Source organism: Thalia democratica, chromosome 5 (genome assembly GCF_965202585.1).
Source record: "Thalia democratica chromosome 5, ktThaDemo2.hap1.1, whole genome shotgun sequence".
Taxonomy (NCBI): domain Eukaryota; kingdom Metazoa; phylum Chordata; class Thaliacea; order Salpida; family Salpidae; genus Thalia; species Thalia democratica.
This window is the reverse complement of record NC_139169.1, coordinates 12118215-12144060: the sequence shown is the minus strand read 5'-3', so window position 1 is coordinate 12144060 and position 25846 is coordinate 12118215. Positions and strand designations below refer to the sequence as shown.

The 25846-nt window shown below is 26.0% G+C and overlaps 1 protein-coding gene and 15 non-coding genes across 16 annotated transcripts; 9 read left to right on the top strand and 7 right to left on the bottom strand.

The window, feature by feature from the left end:
* The first annotated feature begins 228 nt into the window (after positions 1-228).
* LOC145836116 (uncharacterized) lies at positions 229-24732 on the top strand. The gene is made up of 7 exons (XM_082943925.1): positions 229-487; positions 2106-2278; positions 5847-6001; positions 7144-7250; positions 7555-7692; positions 12100-12267; positions 24168-24732. The coding sequence occupies exons 1-7, from the start codon at positions 314-316 to the stop codon at positions 24441-24443; spliced, it is 1191 nt and encodes a 396-aa protein (XP_082800051.1). The 5' UTR covers positions 229-313; the 3' UTR covers positions 24444-24732.
* Positions 3883-3954, top strand: Trnap-agg (transfer RNA proline (anticodon AGG)). The gene has a single exon. It is a non-coding gene; the product is annotated as a tRNA-Pro (tRNA).
* Trnat-cgu (transfer RNA threonine (anticodon CGU)) lies at positions 5231-5302 on the bottom strand. The gene has a single exon. It is a non-coding gene; the product is annotated as a tRNA-Thr (tRNA).
* Trnai-aau (transfer RNA isoleucine (anticodon AAU)) lies at positions 11155-11228 on the top strand. Its single transcript has one exon. It is a non-coding gene; the product is annotated as a tRNA-Ile (tRNA).
* Trnap-agg (transfer RNA proline (anticodon AGG)) lies at positions 11788-11859 on the bottom strand. The gene has a single exon. It is a non-coding gene; the product is annotated as a tRNA-Pro (tRNA).
* Positions 13422-13511, bottom strand: Trnai-uau (transfer RNA isoleucine (anticodon UAU)). The gene is given in 2 exon segments: positions 13422-13457; positions 13474-13511. It is a non-coding gene; the product is annotated as a tRNA-Ile (tRNA).
* Trnap-agg (transfer RNA proline (anticodon AGG)) lies at positions 14626-14697 on the bottom strand. The gene has a single exon. It is a non-coding gene; the product is annotated as a tRNA-Pro (tRNA).
* Positions 16339-16410, top strand: Trnap-agg (transfer RNA proline (anticodon AGG)). Its single transcript has one exon. It is a non-coding gene; the product is annotated as a tRNA-Pro (tRNA).
* On the bottom strand, positions 16763-16834 carry Trnam-cau (transfer RNA methionine (anticodon CAU)). Its single transcript has one exon. It is a non-coding gene; the product is annotated as a tRNA-Met (tRNA).
* Positions 18792-18863, top strand: Trnam-cau (transfer RNA methionine (anticodon CAU)). The gene has a single exon. It is a non-coding gene; the product is annotated as a tRNA-Met (tRNA).
* Positions 19070-19141, bottom strand: Trnap-agg (transfer RNA proline (anticodon AGG)). Its single transcript has one exon. It is a non-coding gene; the product is annotated as a tRNA-Pro (tRNA).
* Positions 20798-20887, top strand: Trnai-uau (transfer RNA isoleucine (anticodon UAU)). Its single transcript is given in 2 exon segments — positions 20798-20835; positions 20852-20887. It is a non-coding gene; the product is annotated as a tRNA-Ile (tRNA).
* Trnai-aau (transfer RNA isoleucine (anticodon AAU)) lies at positions 21723-21796 on the top strand. Its single transcript has one exon. It is a non-coding gene; the product is annotated as a tRNA-Ile (tRNA).
* Trnad-guc (transfer RNA aspartic acid (anticodon GUC)) lies at positions 21804-21875 on the top strand. Its single transcript has one exon. It is a non-coding gene; the product is annotated as a tRNA-Asp (tRNA).
* Trnat-cgu (transfer RNA threonine (anticodon CGU)) lies at positions 22965-23036 on the top strand. The gene has a single exon. It is a non-coding gene; the product is annotated as a tRNA-Thr (tRNA).
* On the bottom strand, positions 23814-23885 carry Trnad-guc (transfer RNA aspartic acid (anticodon GUC)). The gene has a single exon. It is a non-coding gene; the product is annotated as a tRNA-Asp (tRNA).
* Positions 24733-25846: the final 1114 nt, after the last annotated feature.

Genomic DNA, 25846 nt, shown 5'->3' with positions numbered 1-25846 from the left:
GAAATTTACTATAATATAAGTCTATATGTTATTTTTGGTCAAAAAATGGCTTCTACCCCCCCTATGGCCTTAACTAAACAAATTCTTTTGACAGGAAAGAGATACAATCTCAGCATTTCTTTATTTCATGAATAAAGTATGATATTTTTTGTTTGTTTAAAGTTTATGAAACTTTTTTTTTTGAAAGTTTAGTAAAAACCATAGTTAATTATTTTTTCCAACAGGTCTTGTTTTTAACTTACTATATTTAACTCCGACTTCACTGTGTGCGTCCACTGTTAACTTTATTTTTGTTTTCTGTAAATAAACCACCATGAAAATCAACAAATCCTGTCTGAATCTGCTCAACAAAGCGGTCAAATCTTCAAATAAAACTTCATCCCTCAGGACTTTGCACAGATCTACACCTGTGGTAACTAATGTGACAACTTCAAACACTTGTTTTGTCAGAAGTGCTTCAAACAATTCATACATGGATGCTGCTAAGGTTAGTTTTTAGTTAATTGTATTTGATTGGAATGAATCTCCTTATTACTTCTTGTACGTGAAAACTCCTAGATAGTTTTATATCTTAAGTAAAGAATTTAAAGGCCCTGTTAATCTTAAAGTTTTGGCTTGTATAGCCCTAAGTTTAGATATGGTATTAAAAATTTCGATAATTTTAAATGTTTAATTTTTTAAAATAGCTTTGACAGTAGAATTGCTAAGTTGTAATTATTTATATTAGCTTTTTGTAATTGTAAGCCCATTGTGTGTAAAAATAAAACTGCTCTACATATCGTTTTTTAAATTTAAATAGTTTTTTATTTGATATTAAAGTTTAATGAAACTGCTGTGAAAACTATTATAAAATAAAAGTTTTAGAACTTAATTTTTGTTAGTATATTATGGTTTTGTTCATTTTCAGTTTGCATCTTTCATAGAATACCTACTTAACTCCAAGTACTTGTTTTTAAAATTAGAAATTAGTTTTGAACTAATTAATCCGTAAAAATCATACAGCTGTCAAAATATGAATCAAAAAAAAATATTTTTTTTTTTATAAGATAGACCACTTGTGTACTATACAGATAATATGAAATGCATAAAATTAGGACTTTAGTCCAAAAGCAATGATTAGTTATTATATGCACTAAACTTTTAATATGAAAATGTTTTTTTATGATATACACTGCTTAAGTATTATTATAAAGCTAAAATTGAATAACAAAAAGATTTGGAATTGACTAGATAAAATCACATGTTTACAGTCATCATAAATATATTTGCTATAAGTTTTGAAAATTTTAACGCTTTTTTACTTTTTATCTTTAATTCTTAAAATATAGTCTGTGACAGTAACTACCATTTGAGAACAGTTTGTTACACCTTTGCTTTATAAGAAAAAATAGAGTTGATGCATTACTCTCCTTAATATCAATTAATTTAAAATGAGCAATATTGCCCTCTTTGTTTGATATCAACCTGGTGTATGAGTATTAGGCTACAGCTGTTGCCCCTCAAAAATAAAAATTTAGGAATTTTGCTCAGTAAAATGTTTTGACGTTAGGAAATCACATAAATAGACAGCACAAAATGATAGCTTCCTAGATTTTAGCCTGCTAGAGCAAATTACTTTTGAAAATTTTGCTTTATATCAGTATATTTAAAAATGGAAAAAAAGACTATTTCACTTTAACTTATTTTCTCCTACATTTTTTGAGATAATTACTCGAAACGGTTAGGAAATGTTCCTTGCCATATTTAGAAAAATCTTTATAAACAAAGTATGAGGAAATATAAAAATAAAAATTTTACGCAAAAATAACAAAAAAATTCAATTTATTTTTTAATAAAGCAAAAATTTCAAAAGTAATATGCTTTGGCAGGCTAAAATCTAGGAAGCTATTTTTTGTGCTCTCTATTTATGTGATTTCCCAACGTCAAAAAATTTTACTAAGCGAAATTCTAAGGTCTGGGCAACAGATGCACTTCTAATGAGCATAAAATCAGTCTTAAGAGATGCCTAGTTATTTAGTAAGTGTTTACACAACCTTAATATCTGCTATGAGTATGAGTGAGAGTATTTTACAAAATGATTTGGTTTTGAATGTAAATGTTAACAGGCAGAAAAAGAGTACTCAGCGGCCCGCATGTCAGAGAAGAAACTCTCAAACAAACTGGAACTTTTGAGAGCGGAACTCGCCGAATTAGATTCCAAAGATGAGAGGGTACTGAACCATGACGAAGTCAGTGAACTGGAAAATAAGAGGGCTTCAGTTGCCGCCAAACTCATAACGTTCGTTTTATAAATAAATCTATATAACTACATAAAGTTTACATAAGTTATTATTTTCTTTCATATTCAAATGGTTGTTGCGTGTAATGGGATAATAACAGATAAATAAGAAAACAAAGTCATAATGTTGGTTTTTAAGTAATAAAATATACTTTTACAATATCTAGTAGTATATATTCTCATATTAAAACTGTTTTTGCATGTAAAAAATAATGTTAGAGTTAAAGAAATAAAAATTACTTACAGTGCTTATGTTTAGTTTTCAAATACATTGTACAATAACTTATGATTTATTGTACAATTTTTATATTTTATTTGAAGTGTACTTGAAAATAAGCTTTCATTGCTGCCAAGCTAATAACGTTCGTTTTGAAAAAAAAAATTATAAGTTTTCTATAAACTATGATTTCTTTTATTTAAGAAGTTTTTAAAAGACAAAAAATATATACTTGTTTCATTATAATAATTAATTAGTTGTTGCGTGTAATAATAGAGTTACAGAATCAATTTTTAAATTCCTGGATATTTGCTGCCAAATTCATAACGTTGGTTTTTATAAAGTATTTTTGATAACAGTTTATTTATGCATGTTACGAAACATTAACATAACTAAATAAGTAAAAAATATATAATAAAATAAAGATAGTTATGTTTTTGATATCTTCATAATGATATCATAATGATATTCATAATGATTTTGTTGATAATTGATAAAGAATTAAGGTTTGTACATATTATAATTAATTTTAAACAGTTTTTATTTAAGAGAGCGCGTTTTGCTTATACTAACATATTTAATTATGTTGTTGCATATAATAAGATAATTACAGAGTTAAATATATAAAAAGTAAGAAAGCTTGCAGTGCTTATAGTTTTAGTATACTAATATATAACTGATGATTTATCGTATAGTTTTAATGTTTTGTTTATAACAACATATTTTTTAAGTATGATGTAAAACTAAACAGTTTTTTACTTATAAAAAATAAAATGTGTTTAGCATAAATACGTATGTATTTATTTTTATGTAGTGTTATCTGTTATAAAAACTTACTGAAGACCTCTAAATTGTAACCATTGTAGAATTTTGAAAGTCTATTTGAATTTGTTTAAACATAATGCATAGTATAATGTTTTTTTTTCAAGTGCAACATGCTTTAATACAACTTCGTTGTACAGTTTAATATGTTCGGTTTAAATAAAAACAAATATATATGAATTGTTTACAGTCGCAGCTTGTTTAAGTAATAAATAATTTTTTAAATGAAAAAACACAATTTTTTTGTTGAAATCTACTTTATAGCAGCTTTATTTGTTATTTTCACAACTTACTCACTGCTTCAACTAGTGCAGTGAAACAAATCGTAGTTGCTTATTTTTCCAAGTAATAAGTTTAAAAATACCTCTGTAATTTTATACTACTGTACAATATAGTATTTCATAACTGAATTATAAACATTAACACGCTTTTAATAATTTTTGGTGTTTGTTTATATGCAAGCATTTCAACTTGAAATGCTTCAATCAATGATACGTTCAAATCTTACTATTACGTCACAGAGCAACTACTGTTTATTAACTAAATTTAATTATGCCATACAAGTGGCCCGTTGGTCTAGGGGTATGATTTCCGCTTAGGGTGCGGGAGGTCCCGGGTTCAAATCCCGGACGGGCCCTTGTTTTACATGATCGGTTATTTAACTATTTCAAAATGAGGGCATAATAAATTTTTTATTAAGTTTCAGATTAAAATTTTAGATTAACTTCAAAATATGTATTGTTTTACACATGAGTTAAGTTAATTTTTCTAAAAGTAAATGTCTTTACTTGTTTCAACCTAATTGTCAATAAAAATAATTAAAATATTAGGTTTTTTCTAAAACGTTTTACATACTCTTAACTTTGTATAATTTTAAAACTAAGCTAAAACGCTTATTTTTAAGCTTAAAACGTTTTAAGCACTTTGTTTGAAATTTATTCTTTTAATTGTCACTATAAAAATTTTAGTCTAGCATAGACACCAAGCTACTTCTACACCAAACAAGTCTTCCAAGTATTTAGTAATACATTTTAGTGCTTTTTAAATATGAGTGAGTAGATATGTGACTAAAATATATTTGAAACTCGTGTCTATTCGAAATTTATCTAAACTATATTTTTGACTCTCTATAATAATTACAAGCTTGATATTAATTGTTTTTCATAATTTTGTTATGCTATAATTTTTCAGCTCAACGATATTTTGTGAATTTTTTTTAAATTTTTGTACTACTAGTTTGCTTAACTTGGATTTTGAATATTTATTTTTTAAAAGTGTATAACAAGTTTTGTAAAACAAAAATAAAAGCTTTATACCACAAATAAAAAGGTAAATATAAAATATAGTTACAATAAAAAGCATTTTAAAATATTAAATAAAACACATTATTATAATTTAAAAAATTATATTTTTTTATAATTAGTAAATTAAACAAGTTAAAATACTTTAAACTTAATCTTTTATCAGCGTCTTTGACTGTAATAGCACAAACATTTTATTAAAATTTTAAATAAATGAAGCGTATAATATTTAAAAACTTAATTATTTTAATGAGATATTTTGATACCAAAAACTATTGCATGAAGTATAACATAATTCTGTTTAATTTATTTAAATATTTTCCAATAATATTAATATTATTATTGCTATACAAATTTAAAGATTTCCATTGATCTTTTTTTTATAAGCACAACATTTTTTGCAAGTTTTCTCGCAGATATACAAATAAAATTAACTTTAAAACAAACATAAAACCCTTTAAATTTAATAACACAATTTATTCTTAAAAACATTTTTCTAGTCTCAACTAAAATCAATATATAGTATGCCGTTATTTAAACGTTGAAAGTAGTTTCTACAGCTACTTTACTTATAAATAATTGTAATCCATTTACTTTTAAAATCAAAAAGAGTGCCGCCAGAGAGGTTTGAACTCCCGACCCCTGCTTTACGAGAGCAGTGCTCTGCCACTGAGCTATAGCGGCTTGTGACTGACACGAGTTTGTTGCGTTTATAAACCTCCCATGTGCAAGATAAGCTGAGTAAACACTTGATAAGCGCTGTAATAAAACCGCTGTAAGCTAAACAGTAAAAACTTTCTCCTTGAAGGTTGTGTTTTGATTGTGAATAAATATAATTGTACTCGTGTAATGGGTAGTTAAACTGAAAAACTTCATAAGAAGCTTATGCTTTTTTTGTTTTCATATATATATATATATACATACATACATATATTAAATAAGTTCATTAACATATATTTTGAACTAAAAACTTATGATACATCATACAGTGTTCAAATACTTAGCCTAATAGAATGTTGAAAAGTTATATCCATCACATAAAACTATTTTAAAGCAGTGAATAGTTAATTTGCAATTATTTAAATAATATTTTTACCCAGTAAGTTCAGCATTATTCTTTAGCTAAGACAAGTAATCATACAACTAGACTACAAGTATATACATTTATATTTAGCAGAACTATAAATTAAAGTAATATAAATCACTAAACACATTTATATTGAAACAGCGTGCAAGCGCAACTCGAATCTGCGTCTGTGGCCGAGGAAGCCACCTTCCGAGAGATGTCGTCGAAAATGAGAGAGTTCATTTTGAGAGAGGACGCGAGAGACTCTCGTTTTGCATCACACAAATTCATGTGGGCCATGCTCGGTTTGGCGGCAGGTTGGCGTTGCTTGTTAGGGGAATTTTTAATAACCTTGTGTGTGCGTATTGGGGGTCACTTGTTCACTCGTAAACTTAATTATTGACCTTTTTAAAGCGAAGGTATTTATTCGTGAAATTCTGAATTATTATCAGCTAAGCCAGAGATTTTAAAAGTTTTTCGAAATTTTGTACAATTTAGTATAATATTTAACTAAAGTTTTGTGATTATTAGAGAATTTAGTATATACTTTTTAGCTAGTTCAGCTTAAAATTTTGTAATTTTTAGTATTTTGTAAGTATTAAAAATGAAGTTTTTAAAATGACTTAAAGTTAAAACTATTTTTAAGATTGTATTTACTGCAACAGGGTTGCCAAAAGCCTTTAATCCTCAAAATACCTTAAATTGGAAAAATTATGAACAATATCACTATAAAACCTAGAAACCCTGGAATTAAAAAGGATTTACAAGTAAAATAATGAAATTTCAATTTGACACAAAAAATCTGTCATTCAGATTAAAAAAAAATTGTAATTATTATTTTTCAAACTAAATAGCTTATTTTCAGTAACATTGCAATATCTTTTCAATGTTATTATACTGGGATACGTTCAAAATCCACCCGATCAAAATCCACCTAGTCAAATTCGAGAACCGCTTACCGAACGAGGGTAAGGGTTAGGGGTAACAGTGGTAGTGAAAAATAAATAAATAATTAATTAATTATATAAAGTAAATAAGTAAATAAAGAAAATGTAAAAAAAAAGGTGGATTTTGATAGCATACCGTTATACTATTTAAGACAATTATTTACCTTAAACTTTATTCTAAACTAAAAATAGACCCAAAAACAGGTACTTTAGAAAACCTGGAAGAAATTTCTAAAAAACCTTTGGCAATCTTGCTACAAATAAAATGTATACTGTAAAATATCCTGTATTTAACTTACTGAGCACAGAGGTGTTACTTTGAGAAACATTTAACTTATTTAATAATCTTATTAGCTTATTGTGACGCAATATAAAGCAGTCGAAACGATTAAAATTTGTGTGATGAACACAAATTTTAAGTTACCTTAACTTTTGCACGGATATTAAGTACAATTTGTTTATTTTTTGAATAAAATTGAATTACTGCTAATATTAAATGTTTTTACAACTAGGCACAGGACTGAGTTATTATCTGACTTCCAAGAATTTCGAAGAAGTAATTTTAGAGGTTAAAGAAGCGATCAATGATGCAAGCTTTAAGACTATTGGAGTTGATAAAGTTTTTTTTTATTAAGTTGTATACTTATGTGTTGTTTATAATAAGTTAATCAATGATGCAAGCTTCAAGACAATTGTAGTTGATAAAGTTTGTATATTTATTTTAGTTGTAGATTTCAAGTGTATTTTAGCTGTATGCATCTTTAAGTGTTAAAATTTCTACAGTTTAACCATTTTTTCTTTCTGATTTCAAACTAAAAAAGTATTTATTTCAACATAGTATGAAACAAAAAAAAACAATATTTAATTGTTAAACAATTTGTACCACAACTGTTATTCTTTATCAATTGACAAATAAATTTTAGGTATCAACGTCAATGAAGCGTGAAAACGAGCAACTTTCGGCGGCAATTCAGGAACTCAACGAAAATGTGGTTAGAAACACTGCAAGTCAGAACCCAAGCATTCCCAAGTTGACAAACCATATTAAAGACCTTACTGAGGTAAGTTGAAATAGTATGTATATATTAAAAATGTTATATGAAATTCTGTAAGTGAAAATCCTAAGTTGACTAATTATTTAACTATCTTACTGAGGTAATTTAAATTTTTTTTTTGCAGAGCATTTAAATTTTTTAATTTACTAACTTAGTACAACGTCATTAAAGTATTGTTCAGAATACTTTTTTGAAATGAAAATAAAATAATTATTCGAAGTACAGTATTATAATTTTACAAATGTTTTGAAAATTTTACATAGATACTTAGTTATATAATGTAGTCATTCTAATTAACTTGTTTAGTTTTTAGTGTTAAGTATATAAAAAATCATTTAGAGCTTTGCTCATAAAAAGTTCCTAGACTCATGTAATCCAAATATTACTTACAAAAGCATAAAGTTATCTGCATCTAGGTTATATTATATTATTATGGGTTTTAGTTCTGCCCAAAAGTTTGAACTGAATGATTTTTTTTAAGCTGATTAGAAAAAAATTATAATTTATATTTGATATTTTTTAAGATAGTATGTTTATTTTACAAGTTTGTCATCTTCTTTTTCTGTTGGATTAAACCAGTGGTTCCCAACCTTTTTGATGCCCCACACCCCTAAAGTCTCTTAATTTGATATCGCACCCCTAACACTATATGCTATAACTATTTATTAATAATTTGATTATAAAATCATTGGTTTGATTAATTAATAATTTGTATTTTAATTTTTATGACAGTGTACTATATTATCAAAAATAAAATACTTGGAAACTTATAAAACATATCAAACTATACTCAAACAAGTTTTATCTATTTTTTATAAGGTAGAAAACATCAGCTGTTCTAAGTTAAGCTTATGTTAAGTTTTATTTTCAAAACTATTAGCAGCTAGGAATTTTCAAAATAATAAAGGTTTGAGTTAAGATTTTTAAAATTTAAAAGATATGTATAAAAGCAAATACAAAAAAAATTTGTATGCTTACAACATAAATAAAAAAAGTAGATTGAAAAAGGTAAACTATTTAGGTTCAAAAAAGGAATGAATAGAAATAAAGTTGATGCATTGAATACTTTTGCTGATCTATTAAAATTGGTTTTACTAAAGCTAAAAACAAGTTTTATTAAATGGTATAACATACAGTAATTGCTGCCTGTGAACTCTACAATTTACTGATGTTAAATCTTTAAGCACCACTTTCTGCACAACAAAGCTTAATAAACGATTACTTTATAAATGTAATAAACTTAACAGAACCAATTTAGAACCAGGTTTAAACAATTAATGGCCACTTAAGAAACTAAAATATTTAAAGAATAGATGATTAAAATTCACAGGTGTAAAACTCTAAGAAAGCTTTACTGAAGTGGTAATTCTAAACTAACAGCTATAAAATGAAATTAGTAATATGAATTTACTTCTAGAAAAGCGCTCTTGCTCTATGACGTATTAATAAAATAATTTATTCAGAAAATGAGCGCCAACTTCTTTTTATAACAAAATGCACTTTTTAACTTTATAAACTATATCAGAGAGTGAAAATCTCCTTATTTATAATTCAAAAATTAAAAGCTATTTCGCACCCCCAAGGGGTGCGAGCACCCCTGGTTGGGAACCCCTGGATCAAACAATATAATCAACAAAAACATCGGCGAAAGTCAGCAGAGCAGAAGCCTGGACTTTTGTATGCCGTGAGACAAGCTCAAGATTAACATAATGGTTGATTATACCAATTCGATCATCAGACCACAAGCTTTCGATAGGCTGATGATCGAATTGGTATGATCAAACCTTATGTTAAACAATAAAATGAAAAAATAAGCCAGTAACAGCTAAATTTTATATTGCGAATTTGACAAAAGTATGCTTATTATCATTAAATTAAAGTTTAAACATTTTATGATTAGTAGTTGCAGGTTACATTAATTTTTAAATTAAATGTACCCATTTTACAATGAAATAAATGTTGATTGAGACTTAAATGTAAATCAAGGTTTAAAAAAAATAAATTATTTCTTGGTTTTTGTATTTTTTGCAACGTTTAACAACATGTTCAATAAACATATTGTCAATGAGAAAATGTTTTAATCTAAAGTGTCAAGATTAACTTTTGTGTTTAATAATGCTCCAATTCAAGTTGATTAAGAGAAATACCAAAAAGTTGTCTATCACTACTCTTTACTGCTATACTGGAAAGTTGTAATAATTGAAAGTTGTCTATCACTACTCTTTACTGCAATACATGAAAGTTGTTCGTAGTTGCTTAATCAGTTACTTTCTTCTAATTAAAAACACGTGCTCTTAATTAATCATTAACTGAATTATATTACCGCGCTCAATTCAACTTTGTACTTTTATTTGAAACTTCATATATACAAACTGTACTTTTATATCAGACAAAAAGTAAGATTTTTAATGTGCTGTTGTTATCATAAAAATAAAATTACTTTTTTTATTATTTTTTATCAAAAATTATGTTAATAAAAAAATAATTTCAAATTATAAATTAATTACGGCTGATTAAAATAAGGTTTTTAAGAAAAGTTGTTTTTATTTCCTTCTTTGAGTTTAATCTTAAGTTGGTTTACCTGTATGTTGAATTTTTTTTATAAAATGTTTCATAGAGATTACTTACCTGAGTTGAAACAGTTTCAAAGTTTAAGAGTTAATTAAATATTATAAATGTTTATAATTTAAAAAATGTTAGAAGATTCCTGTTTGGCTATCAAATATAATATATAAATAAATATAATACAAAAAAAATAACTTTAAACATCTAATGTACTGTCCGTCTACAAAATAAATTTTCATACAGTACAAAATAACTTATGTAAATAAATTAAAACAAAAAAGTAATTAAAACTTTAATTAAAATTACTAAAAAAATTACTTTAATAAAATATACAAACTAGATATACATACGCTACGCATTTTTATATAAGACCCGAGGACGGATTTACATATTTAAGTAAAAATTAAAACAAACGTATTTAACAGCTAATTACAATTGTACAAGCATTAAATTAATAGTAAGCATTTTAAAATAAATTATTTCAAGTTTAAAAGATAAATATTTTTTCAGTTTTAAAGTTACACTTATGAAACTATTTTTATTGAATCAAAGTACTAATATATATTACAATATATGTTTGTATTAAAGATAAAATTATGAACAAACAATATAAAAGACTTTAGTCTAAAACAGTGTTTTCTAAATAAGTTTATATAAATCATATTGAGTTGTTTGATCTCTATTTTTTTATTACGAATTAAAGTTTTGGAGTACACAATTTTTATGTATTAAAAAGTGACAAGTGTTATAGCAACTTGTTTAAATCACAATGTTGACATAAATTTCAATGAAACACTCTCGTTTAAAGTGGTTAAAACTGTTTGAAACGCTCTCAATGCTACTTACATTATGACGTAACAGTGGTTGTAATATTTAAACTGCACAATCACATTGTAAATGTGTGGCCGGTTAGCTCAGTTGGTTAGAGCGTCGTGCTAATAACGCGAATGTCGCGGGTTCGATCCCCGTACTGGCCACATATCATCCTCGTTAGTATAGTGGTGAGTATTCCCGCCTGTCACGCGGGCGATCGGGGTTCGATTCCCCGACGGGGAGTTTTTTTATGAATCTATTTAAATTCGTATCTTCTAAATTTGTTAAAAATTGTTGTATAAAGCTAAGTTTATACGCCTAATATATAGTTGTATAATTTAAATATTTTAATTTAAGTAAGTTTTGTAATATATGAAAAAATTTATACCAAACATAACATAAAAATATAGTGATTGTCAAAAGTTTATGACTTATATATCATTAATTATTAGGAGAAATTAAGTATTTCACAATATTTTAACTTTTTTTTATCCCAGTAATATTGTTAATGCAAGTAAAATACTAATAGAAACTTTGTAAAGTTTTGATGACCCCTAAAACTTTTTTTGAACTTTAAACATCCACACTCTACTTCAACTATAATAAAAATACAAATTTATGAGTTTTTTCATTAAACTTCTAAAATTTAAAAAGCTGGAACATTTGTACCATTTATTTGCAAATAACCAAATAAATAACTAGATTAAGACACCAAAAAATAATGGGCCCGTCCGGGATTTGAACCCGGGACCTCCCGCACCCTAAGCGGAAATCATACCCCTAGACCAACGGGCCACCTGATTGAAGGTGTTAAGTTTTGTTAATAAACATCAGTTGCTCTATGACGTAACAATTAGATTGCATTACTACTCAGGTAACAACTTCGATGCAAGACCATAGAATAAGCTTTAAAGTTGTATAAAAACATATAAAAAGTTGTACATGTGTAAAACAAGTTATATAAGTTTTTATTTTCCACAAATTTGTTTAAATTTTATTACTTATTAAAGTGAAATTAATAATAACACCACACAGGTAATAACTTCGATGCAAGACAAGTACGACGAAGGCCACGACAATTTGAAGAGTTCAATCGAAGAATTGAGAAATTGCAACCAGGAAATTGTGGTGACTCCTACAAATATGCAGATTGAAGGAATGTTGAGCAATGCCACCGACAGAATTGTTGGGAGGATTGACCAGGTTGGTAGTTATATTATTTAGTGCATAGTTTAGAATGAGTCTAAGATTAAACAGAATGGTTACGTTTTAATTATATTGGCTTAACTGGCAAATTGATGAAAAAAAGGAGCATTTTGACACGAAAATAAAGTTGTAATGGTATTTTGTATACATACTTGCCTTATATTATTATACAACAAAATGTTGCAAATAAAGTTGTAGGAATTTATCACTTTAAATAAATATATATATATTTATACACTAGTGACGTTACAATCCTTAAAGTTTTTGCTTAGTTTCATGTACACTTTGACTTCTGTTTTAAGATATTATTACAATAAAGAAAAGATCTGTTCTGTACAGAAAAATATAGATCTGTTCTGTTTAACATAACAGCGAAACAATTGAATTAAAAAATTAGTGTTTTATTAATATATATATGTGCAAATATTTAAAAATATGTACAAGTTGATTTTTATTAAAAAGATACGCAGTTTAATATTTTATTTTTTGCTTGAAAAGGTCACAATATCTTGCCACCGAAACCGGTCGCGAATAAAATATATAATTTGCATGAATCTATTAAAAAAATACCTAAACTTCACAACTGTGTAATTAAAATTATTCAAAAGTTCTTAAGAACATCAAGGTATTTAGCTTCAAATTCAGCAGCTATTTAAATAAATATGATCTTTAATGCTGGTAAAGTTACAATATGAGTTGATCAACTTATTGGTATGTATATTTTTTTAATGTTGGATTAAAATAATTTGAATTACAGGGCATATACATTTTTGACAGGGTATTTTATCTACTTACCTTTTATTTTTTGATTAGTAGATGCTGCTAACAGAGTGATTAAAATTGTTTATTAATTTTTAAAGTTGAGATAATAGTTGTTTATAAAAATGAATGTAGAATTAAGTTTATGTTCTAACTAAAATGAATACATTTTGTACCCCGTAATTACTCCAAACAAAATAAATTTGTACCATCCTTTTTAGTTACGCTGTTTTGATAGCTAATTATGACGTCATAAGCCATTCTGATTGCTGGCAATCATCTTTTACTTGGATTAAAAACTATGAATAACTTACAATTCAAAAAAAAAGCATTCATGAAAAGTTAATTAGTCTTAATTTAATATGCAAAATCTAACGTCAATTTAAAAAAAGTGCTCCTGGTGAGGCTCGAACTCACAACCTCCGCATTTCTCCGATACTATCTTATAAGTACGGCGCGCTAACCGATTGCGCCACAGGAGCTACGTATGATGTAGCGTTATTCAGTTTATAAACTTAAAAGCTACTTTGGTTTATTTGTCTTGTATATCACATTGTTTACTTTAACATGCATAGATAAAAGAAACTTTGATCAAAATGATAGATTAATTTGACAACATCAATATAGCTGTACTCCAAAAATACAGATGTTAAATTAAATTTTATAGTATACAAAGTATTCAAAAAAATTACAAAAATTCTCTAATACGTTTCAGCACAAATTAAATACTTTTATTACTTTGATTAACAATGTTGTTTTGATAATAGCAACTATATTTTAATTTAAAGTGCTCAAAGTTATTTATTTTTTAAATGTAAGTTAAACATTTATTTTATCATATAATTCAAATACTTAAATTAATATTTTAAATGCTTCTTAAGTGATTTTTTATGAAAGATATAGTTAAATATTTTTAATAAAGGTATTTTTCTTGTCTAAAAGTAAAATAAGTAATTAATGTTTTTTCATATGAATTTGCAGATGGTATTTAATATATTTCCTACAATACTACTTATAAAAAGTAAGCTTAGAAAACGTTTTTTAATTTAGTTTTATTCTCCAATTCGACAAAGTTTATAAGTCGTAAAACATTTCAGTTTAAAAATTATAAATCTTAAAGGCTAATAACTAAATTAATTGTAGTATCAAGTAAGCTAAAATTACAAAAAACCTACACTAATAAATGTTGTATACTATAAAATATATAAATCACTCATATTCTAAAAATAAAATATATTGCCATGGTTGCCTAAAATCTTGGAGTTTGACAATTTAGGCAGAAAAAACCTGGAACTTCAAACAAAAATCACTAAAACCTATATTAAACTATTTTTTTACATGTTAAGTAACAAAATTTCGATTATGTACAAAATATCTATATTAAAAATTAAATAAGTTTATATCTTAGTTATGTTTAAACAGCTTTATAGTATATTTTCAATGTTGTCATGTTTAACTTTGTGCTAAAAATTGACCAAAAACCTTTTGCAAATCAATATTTCGAAATTTATATTTTTAAACCCTAAAACTTGAAAAAAAAAAAAAAGACCATGCCCTCATTTTGAAATAGTTAAATAACAAATCATACAAAAACAAGGGCCCGTCCGGGATTTGAACCCGGGACCTCCCGCACCCTAAGCGGAAATCATACCCCTAGACCAACGGGCCACTTGGCGAGTAACATAAAGTTTCGTTTATAAACAGCAGTTGCTTCGTGACGTAATAATAAGAATTAAACGCGTCATTGATATTGCATTATAAGTTGAAATGCTTTTGTTGGAACAAACACTAAAATTTATTTAAAATATGTTTTTCTCTTATAGTTTATTATATTGTACAGCTTTAAAAATACTTACAACTTTAAACGCAAAAATTTATATACATACTTAACAGGATTTAGTAAAGCAAAACTACATGTAATATTAAAACGAAATTAAAGTACGCAAATAAAGCTGCTGTGAGGTATATTAGAACTGCAGTTTTATCTTTTGTTTTCACTCTAGTATTTACTAAACAAGCTACAGGTATAAGGAAACGATTGTAATCGATCAAGTTTTATCATTAAAAATAAAAATATAGCAGCTGAAGCAAGTTAGTCGTATATAAAAATAATAAACATAAAAATGCAGTTCTAATGCACTTTATCTGCCTTATTATCTTTTTCCAATCGTTTGCAATTTAAGCATAGTTGCTATTTTTTTCAAGTTGTATATATATATATTTATAAATTTGTTTGTATTATTTTGTTGAGTATTTGTGACTAGTTAAGTAGCTGTACAAGTTTAAACTATGGTTTAGTCTTTCTAATCTTGCACGTATGGTATTTTTAGAATGCTTGAGCACAGAATGCTTCAATAAAATCATTGTAGTGCAGTTTTTAAATGTTTTTTAGATAAAAACAAGTCTAACTTAATTGTTTTACTGTTTTACGGCTTCTCGATGCAATAAATAGTTTTAAATAGTTGTAAAGTACTTTGCAGCACAGTTGCCAGAATTTAGCATTTACAACTTATATAATATGTATGTTAAACTTAAATGCTTATAACTGATTAAAGTATTGTAACTATTCTTCAATGTAACTACAAAATTGAATTTACTTCGAACTACAGCTGAGAAATAAAAACAGTTTTGTTGTTTTAAGAAACGTATGTACTGACCCTTTTAAATCCGAATATTCGCAGTAAACTATTTAAAAGCCATTCAAGTGGACTCTGAGTATGGTGATTTCGTTTATATAATCACATAATTTTCTATATGTATATATATATATATATGTAATACTTTTACAATTAAAACTTTAATACTGTTTAATATGGAATTTAATAACAAGAAATCGCATTTTTAATAGTTTTTGGTGTTTACTGTTATGCAAGCATTCCAACTTGTAATCGGTTAGTCTTTTTATGGGTATCCTTTTATGGGTGTCCAAGTTGCAGCAGTTTGTTTTTGCAAAATTTTGCAAAATTGTTCAATTTAAATGTTTTAATGACGTCGGTAAAATGCTGGGAAAATTTTTCATTCCCTAACTAAAGCAAACAATGTAGAAGCAATAAAAACAGATTCTAAATCAGGGTTTCCCAAAGTGGGCTAAGTGGCTCCCTAGGGGGCCATGACAGATACTCAGGGGGCCATGAGCAGCAAAGGGGGGAAGAGGGGGGGCCATGAGGCCATAACTTGATACTGCAACTAGGATACCCATAAAAAGACCAACCCACTTATATTGGTGTAGTCAATGACGTGTTTAATTCTTATTATTACGTCACATAGCAACTGCAGTTTATATTTAAAATTTAATGCTTATTAACAAGCGGCCCGTTGGTCTAGGGGTATGATTTCCGCTTAGGGTGCGGGAGGTCCCGGGTTCAAATTCCGGACGGGCCCTTCTTTTTATTGAGTGTTGTTACAAATAAAGTAGGCATGATTTCAAGTTTAAAAAGTTTTATGGGGAAATAAACAAACAAATTTTTTCACTCAGTAGTTTTGATCTAAGACAATTAATTTTCAAAATTACATTTGTAAAATCATAGTGACAATAATATTAAAGCAATGGTTTCATCAACAAACTAAAGCAGTATATTTCGATTAAATTAAGGAGTAGCAGCCTTTTTATCACTTCTAAGCAAATACGATATGTAAAATTTACAACTTTGAATAACTATCAAACGGATCTAATACACTAAAAAGTAATATTTAACTACTCCTATTTAAATAAAACCAATTTTATTAAAAAAAGTAGCAGAGGATGGTTTCGATCCATCGACCTCTGGGTTATGGGCCCAGCACGCTTCCGCTGCGCCACTCTGCTGTTTATCTTATCGACTTGTAAAGTATATATACACAAAATGTGAGTATTAATTTTTTACTTCTACTTTTTAAGCTTATATACTCAAAATGTGAGATAATAATTTGTAAATGTTATTTATTAGTCTTAAGATTGTCAAAATGTAAGTTTATAAAATGTATGACAACCAATGCAGTATTAGAAATTGTTAAATTAACAATAAAATAACAATGTCTACTATTTTATAAAATTTTATTTAATCAAAAAGTTAAGCATACATTTAAGCAGATTGTTTATTTAAGAAAAGAATTGTATTTTTGTCCAGTTTATTAAAAAGTTTTTTGCTTGTCTACAACTAGTTTTTTTAAATTAAATAAATATATAACAACTTTTTTTCTAATAGGTTTTAAATTATTGTAGTTCAAACTGCTGAAGTCAATTTTCTATTTACTGCTATTTTTTAATATTAGTTATAATGTTTATAAATAACTAACTTATAAAAATAAAATTAAAAGTTAGCTACTAGTTCAAACACCAATTAATGCAGTAAATTTTGTTCATAAACAAGTTTTAAAATTAAGTTAAGTTATCAAGAGAAGTAGTTTTAAAATTTGTACAATTAATAAGTAATTAAGTATCCTTTACACTTCTTTAATTTTTTTTTTGAAAAGTACTAAAGTGAAATAAATATATTTAAAGATTGACTAATTCTATCTTAAAATATTGTGTAACTTTTTATTTCAATTTTGTATTTAGGACTTATATTAAACTTAATTTATTACATGTAAAATGTTTTGTAATGTTTTGAAAAACTGTAAAGGTTTATTTTTAGATACTTTTTAAAATGTTACAACAATATTTTTTTAACTCCCAAATTAAAGAAATATGTATAACTATTGTAATGATAAAAGGTAGTACGATAAAAAGAAAGTCATATTTTATTATGTTTTTAATCGACTAAAAATTTTAAATTTAAAAATATAAAATAAAGTTATTAAAAATTGCCGTTTGATTGTTTATTTTTAATAATTGATTTTTTTAGTTAATTAAATTTATGAAGTACAAAAATATAAATAAGTAATTTTATTAAGTTTTAAAATAATTATTTTTATTTTTTTACCAAATATAATTTATTGTTTATTTTCTTAATAAATTAATTAGATATTTAAACTATTGTATTACTTTCAGTTAAAAAACATAAACTTAATTTTCAAATGTAGACAAATGTTTAAGCTAAACTATAACTTTTTCTACTACTTAGTATTAATTAGTAAAATTATATTTTATACTTAAAAAGTCGGTAAACAAAATGAAGACTTAAACTTTTATAAAACAAGTATTCTATTATAGTTAATAATATCAGTTATAGTTATTATTAAAAACTTTAATAAACAGTTATCATCACTTTAAGCTATACAGTTTATAAGTATGTATTTATAGTCTATAAACAATAAACTGTGAATTTTAAACAAACTAAACTATGTACATATTACATTTAAAATAAACATTCTACTTAAATTTATGTTTACTTTTTTAAGTAATTAAGAACTTAATAATATATTTATTAAAATTTTAATTGTAAAAGTTGTAATTTAAGCAAGTTTTATTACTGCATTAATTGGCATTTAAACTTATATATGACTTCTAGTTTTTCAAATAGTATTTTTATTAACAATATTACTAACACTATAAAAATACCAGTAAACACAATTTAACTTTAGCAGTTTTAATTATAACTGTTAAAAACTAATTAGAAATAAGAACTGTATCCATTTTACAAACTAGTATTCCACTGTTTAGAAATAAAAACTTTAAAATTGACAATTACAAATAAATCTCTAATTTTTCCACAATATAAACTGTAAAAGTTAAAAGAAAATAAGTTATTATCTCACATTTTGAGTATATAAGCTTTAAAAGTTGAAATAAAAAAATATCTCTATTTTTGAGTATATATACTTAATAAGTCGATAATATAAACAGCAGAGTGGCGCAGCGGAAGCGTGCTGGGCCCATAACCCAGAGGTCGATGGATCGAAACCATCCTCTGCTACTTTTTATTTAACTTGATTTTTAGTATATTAGATCCGTTTGATATTGATTTAAAGTTGCATATTGCAGTTGTTTAGAAATGAAAATAGGCTGACACTCTTTAATTTAATCAACATACTAATATCAAAATTTGTTTATTTATTTTTCATAAAAGTTTTTGACCTGAAATCATACCTTCTTAGTTTATAAATAATTTAATAAAAACAAGGGCCCGTCCGAGATTTGAACCCGGGACCTCCCGCACCCTAAGCGGAAATCATACCCCTAGACCAACGGGCCACACGTCTAACTACTTTAAATTTTATTTAAAATTATCAGTGGCTTCGTGACGTAATAATAAGATTTGACGGCGTCATTGATTGTACAGATTTAGTAATTAAATATGATTAAGAAAGCTTTTATAGATTTACATTACATGCTAATAAACTTATGTAGCTAAAATTTACATTTTTATTGTAAATTTGCTAAAATTTAGTCTTAGTACAATACTCAGTATATCATTATCTTTAATAAATATTAATAACAACAGCAGGGTTATGTTAAAACATTTATAAACTTACAAATTTTGTTTAATTTGAATTTTTTGCAATAGGATTTTTTTAAACAAGCTTATTAATTAATGATTAACTAAGTTATTGAGTAAAAAATTTTTTTAGTATTCAGTGGTTTAACATAAAAAAAGTGTATGATGTGTAAAACATTAGTTTTTAAACTGCAACACTTTAAATACATTATCAAAGGTATTTTTACAGTTTTACTGAACTATAAACATCTTTATGATAATGTATTATTACAAATAAATGTTTAAAGTTTTATTTTTAATTGAGTTATCTTTAAAAATACACCTAAAGTTTAATGTAAAATTAAATTTTTAAAACATAGTTAGACATAAAATTTTAAAACTGTTAACCATTAAGTTCTCAAAGTTGTGTTTTCTGAACTATATAAACAGTTAATTTAAAATTATAAGGTTTATATAAAACAGTTCTAAAAGAACAGCACATTAATTTACGTACTTGATTATTATTGTTTACACTTAAAATTTTAATCATTGTTTGCTCTTGAACAAATTTTTAGCAGTTTTAAACTGTTTACTGACTCACTAGTATATTAATAACCATCAAATAAACTTAATTTGTAAATTTAAAAAAATTGTTTTAACCAAGTATTTTAGATATAAAAGTCAATTCTGTTTTACCACTTATTGTAATAAACTTTTTATTTTTTATGATAATGAGCCTTAAAACAAGTTTTGAGTAAGCTTTACCAATTTGAATATTAACTGTACAATAAGATAACTACCAAACATTATTTTCAAACTGTTTTTTTCAAGTTAAAGTAGTATTTTTTTAAGCTTCTTTTTTTTTTCTGCTATACTAGTTGAATTAAATGTAAATAAGTTTAAGTTGTGTATTAAATAATAATATAAATTAATTTAATAACACAATCACTGTTTTGATTTATTTTTGATTGGTTATTTATGTTAGTTACCATATAAATTCAGCATTTTACTCATTTACAATTATACAGCATAAAATTAGATGTTAAACCTAAAATAAACTATTACTTTAAAAACTACAATGATAAAAAACTGAATTAATTCTCTTAAGTTTAAATACTAAAGTATAAAAAGAGTTCTAAAAATGTATAAACACAATTAACTAGATTAAACACAATTATTCTAAATATTAAAACATTCAACTAATAATAGTAACATGAAGTTTTAATTTAACATTTGATATTCTATTTTTGTAAATGTTTTAAAAGTTTTACATAATTTACCCCTTGAGCATTTAAAAGTATACGTTTTACAAATCTAATGTTTTAAACTAGTTTCAATATATGCAGTATAATTTTCAATGAGTCAAGGCAAGCAAATAAATCAAGCAAAGTAATATTTAAGTTTATAAACTGAAGAATGTTGTTTCACGCGTAGCTCCTGTGGCGCAATCGGTTAGCGCGCCGTACTTATATGATAGTATCGGAGAAATGCGGAGGTTGTGAGTTCGAGCCTCACCAGGAGCACCTTTTTTATCAACAAATTTTTATTAGTTTTTCAAGCGTCTTTTTAAGTTTCATTTAAAAAAAAATTTAATGTTCAACATCAATTCACCTACTAAATTAAACAATGATTAATGAATTCTATTGTATATATAATACTAGCTGACAAAAATTCTGATGCAATTTTAATATTATGTGTAATTGCAAGTTGTTTAGGCTAATGTAGTATAAGCAATGTAAAAAGTTAAATAATTTAAATGTATAGCTAAAATGCATGTATACTTGAACAATAAAAATAATTAATGATAAATAAATTTGGCAATTGCTTATTAGTTTTATTTAAAGATGAATCACATATGTTAAAATAAACCAAGTGTAAGTTGTTATTCTTAAAGTGAATATATTTAAAAAGTTTGATAATAGTTTTTAAAAAAGCTAAGTTTGTGTTAATTATAAAAACATTTTAGTTTGTAAAATTTATTTATTTTAGTTTAAGTACACTTTTAATTAAGTATTTTATTTAATCATCTTCAGCAACCAAATGTATATTATTTCAAATTAAATACAAAAGTAAATGAAATCATTGATTTAACTATTTACTCATAACTAGTACTAAATAACAAGGCATTATAAAAAAGTATAAATAAATGACTATTTTTCTTTCACTGCGAGTCAAATGTTTTTAAATGTTTAAAAAATTAAAAAAACTTTCTAGTGTTAAAAAACTAATCAAGTTTCATAATTAAAGCTACTACAATGCTATTAAAACAGATTGCAATTTAGCTCTTGAAGTTGCATAATTACGTCATAATACGCAAGCGAGCTTTTATAAACTGCACAAATGCAAGTCTAAACGTGTGGCCGGTTAGCTCAGTTGGTTAGAGCGTCGTGCTAATAACGCGAATGTCGCGGGTTCGATCCCCGTACTGGCCACATCTCATCCTCGTTAGTATAGTGGTGAGTATTCCCGCCTGTCACGCGGGCGACCGGGGTTCGATTCCCCGACGGGGAGCTTTTTTTTTGTTTTTTTGATACATGATACAAATTTTTGAGACTAAAAGTTTTGGTACGTAAAAAAGTTATTCAAAAAGTAAAAATTTATCAATTTCTATCAAATATATTATTATGCTTATCATTAGACTACTTTAGAAAATATTACTGATAATTTTATATTACCATACTACATATGCAAAGAAACCAATTAGTAATAAAATTAATAAAGTGTGGTTATTGTTATTTAATCATTGTTATTTGCTTTAAATATTTTTATTAAGTATTATTACATAAAACTTAGTTTACAAGTAAATTTAAGTTGAAAAGTGTTTCTTCTTTTGAATTCAGTGTTTTAATTTTATTTTGATAAAAAATTTAAGTTTAAAAAAGATTTCAGCTAAATACTAGTATATATTTCATCATTATTAAAATACAATTCTCATGTATAAGTTGGTAATACATGCCATAAATTTTTATAAGTTGAAATTAAGTATTTGGTATACACTATAGTTAACAATATAAATTTCTAACTTTTAATTAGAAAACTGTTTAAAATTTAAAAGAAGTTTTATGTAGCTAAACTAATTTTAAAGTAAAATTTAAGTGCACAAAAAAACCTTAAAGTTTGTATTAAAGTTCTTTTAGGCAATTTTAAAAGTTTTAATTCAGATATTTCCATTTAAATAGTTTAATTTGAGTTCGAAGATATCGTTAAAATAGTTTGCTAACAAATTCTAAATCAATGTTTTTAACTAATTTTATATAAAACTTTGAAAATACATATTTTAAGCTTCGGTGCAAATTTTATTGGCTAACAAAAATATGCTTTAAGAACATTGTTGAACTTATACAATTGCAAACTTGCTTTAAAAACATGAGTTTTTTGTAATTGTAATAATATTAATAGTTTAATTGTTAATTAAGTAATGATGATGGTTTAAACTATCATTTTGATTGTTAGCAGTTGATAAAGGAGAGATAATAACTTTGAACAAATAATTATAAAGCGCTTACAGTACATTAAATTTCAAATCACTACAAATCTTGTGCAATCTTACAGCGCACACAAATTAACTTTAAATACCCGATAAATTCTTATGAGCCGTGAGCCGCTATAGCTCAGTGGCAGAGCACTGCTCTCGTAAAGCAGGGGTCGGGAGTTCAAACCTCTCTGGCGGCACTTTTTTGTTGTTTTAAAAAATATAATATTATTAGTTTTTAAATTTACTTAAATGAATGTAATGGTTTAGGCACAATTATTTATATGGAAAAGGCTAATTTTAATTTTTGTTTGGTTTATTTTTATAGGTGTTTATTTTCTTATGACTATGATAGTACAAGTTTATTGCATAACTAAGTTTAATTTTTTAGGCTTTTGCACCACATAAATGGTAAACTACTTAATTTTGATAATTATTTTGTTCACTTCATAAAATACTTTAGCATAAAATACAATTATATGCTTTATAAACCAGTTAGAACGACTTGAAATAAATTGGTTAAATTTATATCAACGCACGAAGCACTTATGTTTACTCAACACGCGCGTATAAGTAAACTTTGATCTTTTCATCGCGTCCGTTCCAAATATGACGTCACTATTGGTTTGAAGCACGTGCGGAAAACGTGATACTTGAGTGATAGAAGTGCGATTAAGTGTTTATTAATGCGCGCTTTTTCTTTAAAAGAGTGTGTACAGTTTTAGCATTTTATTTCACAGCAATAAGTAAAAAGCTTTTATTTATATGTCAGAAATCAGTTCATAAGTTTTTTGAATAAGCATTATGATTAGTTAATTTTATAATAACCTTATTTAATCAAGGTAAACTTCATAATTAAAAGTATTAAAACAATAAATTGTTAGTAATTTATTATCCAATTTCTTGAATTTTGTCAAGTAGTTAGCTATTTTTTATGCGATTACAAAAAACTAAACAAACAAAAATTATCAAAAAATCTCCCCGTCGGGGAATCGAACCCCGGTCGCCCGCGTGACAGGCGGGAATACTCACCACTATACTAACGAGGATTAGATGTGGCCAGTACGGGGATCGAACCCGCGACATTTGCGTTATTAGCACGACGCTCTAACCAACTGAGCTAACCGGCCACATGTCTAGTGAGTGTTTACGCAGTTTACAAAAGGTCGCTTGCATATTATGACGTAATGATGCAACTTCAAGAGTTAAATTGCAATCTGTTTAGTTAGCTATATTTCTTGTTTGAAAATGCTGTAACATGCTTTATTATATACTCCAACCTCCTCAAGAATGTTATTAGAATTATAATTTAATTTTTTTTTTATCCACAGATGCACACCCACATGGTGAGTTACCAGCAAACAGCCCCACCTTGCGACCAGAACCCTCAGGAAACTGAAGATTTGCCGCCCCATTTGACCCCGAGGACAATGCAGATCGTCCACGAGACCCTAAACCCTAATAATGAGTTTCAAAACAGGGAAAATACCCCGAACGAATTTCAAACAAGAGAAAATACCCCGATTAGAAAGCATAACGACGCCATCAAGACGGTTATGGGAATGGGAATTGTAACCGCGTTGTTGTTTTACATCATACAAGGATAAAAATATCTTCAATTACTTATTTTTATTCTTTTAATGTAATTAGCAAATTTTTTAATGTAGAAAAAACTGTTCGATAAATTTGAGAAATATAGTTGGTCAGAAAAAAAACTTAGTTATATTTTACATGTAATAAAGTTAATAACTTTCTAAAATAGTTGGAGTTTTTGAAAGTATTGCATTTATAAAACACACCAGAAAAGTTTTATTTAAAAGCAGAAGTATAAAGATTTTTCTAACAAAAATGTAGTTTATATTAAATGATAACAAAAAAATTGAAACTTTAAGAACAACTTAGGTCTGTGTTAGTGTTTTTTTTTTCTATTTTTTGTAAATATTGTTTAGTTATTCGAAGGTGTTGTGTTTGTTCTTTTAATAAAAGAAGTTTCTTAAATTTGTTATTTTATGTTATAAAGTTAAACTAGTAATTAACAATATAACATTAGTTGTAAAAAAGACAGTAACCATAATTTGTGTCTTACTATGATTTCTTTTACTATGACCTTCAAATTGCAATCCTGGAAAAATAAAGGACAAAAAATAAAAATTCCAAATGAGCTTTATTTGTAAAGCTTTAACAACAAGAGTATATTTTACTTTGTTTATTGCTACCAATAGTAAATAGAATAATATATAATCAATATTTTTTTCTTTTAAATGTGCAGTCAAAAAGATGTATTTACAAAAACTGAAGAGTTTTTTTTTTAATAAAAGTAAAAATGAGACTAGTATATTAAGGTAACATATTTTAACGAAATTAGCAAACCTTTATTAGTGAAAAACAATGCTCAAAAAACACATACTACGAAATCAAAAAAGGGTCTAATTAAAAACGATTTAAGGCGTTAAGTTGTTACTTGACTTACTTGTAAAGTATCAATTTAAACAAAAACTATACAAACAGGTATTTTCCAGTTTGCTTCATCAAAAAATTTAATTGCATAAAAAGTATACAGTAAGTAAAACTATATAAAACGAATGTTGTAAAATATTTAAAACATTTACTTGCTTAGTTGTGTACTTTATACTTTAAAGATGACAATCAAAGTTCTCTACTTAAATATAAGGAGACTGATCAATTTTATTAACAATACAATGTTTTACTCGCTTGAAACTAGTCAAACGATATCTTTAGTTGAATAAAATCTAGTTCAAATAGAATTCAAATGAAAATCTCATTTGACTAGTTTCAAGCGAGTGAAACATTGTATTGTTAATTAAATTTATAATTTACTAGCTTAGTTAGTGAAAATGCGAAACAATCAGTCCAATTCAATAACAGTTATAGCTCAGAGAAACTTCAAAAATTAAACTACTAATAAAGATATAGAATTATAGCTCAGAATTATTTTTCGTCATAAAATACTATATTAAACCAACTAGCATTTTGTTAATTGAAAAATATT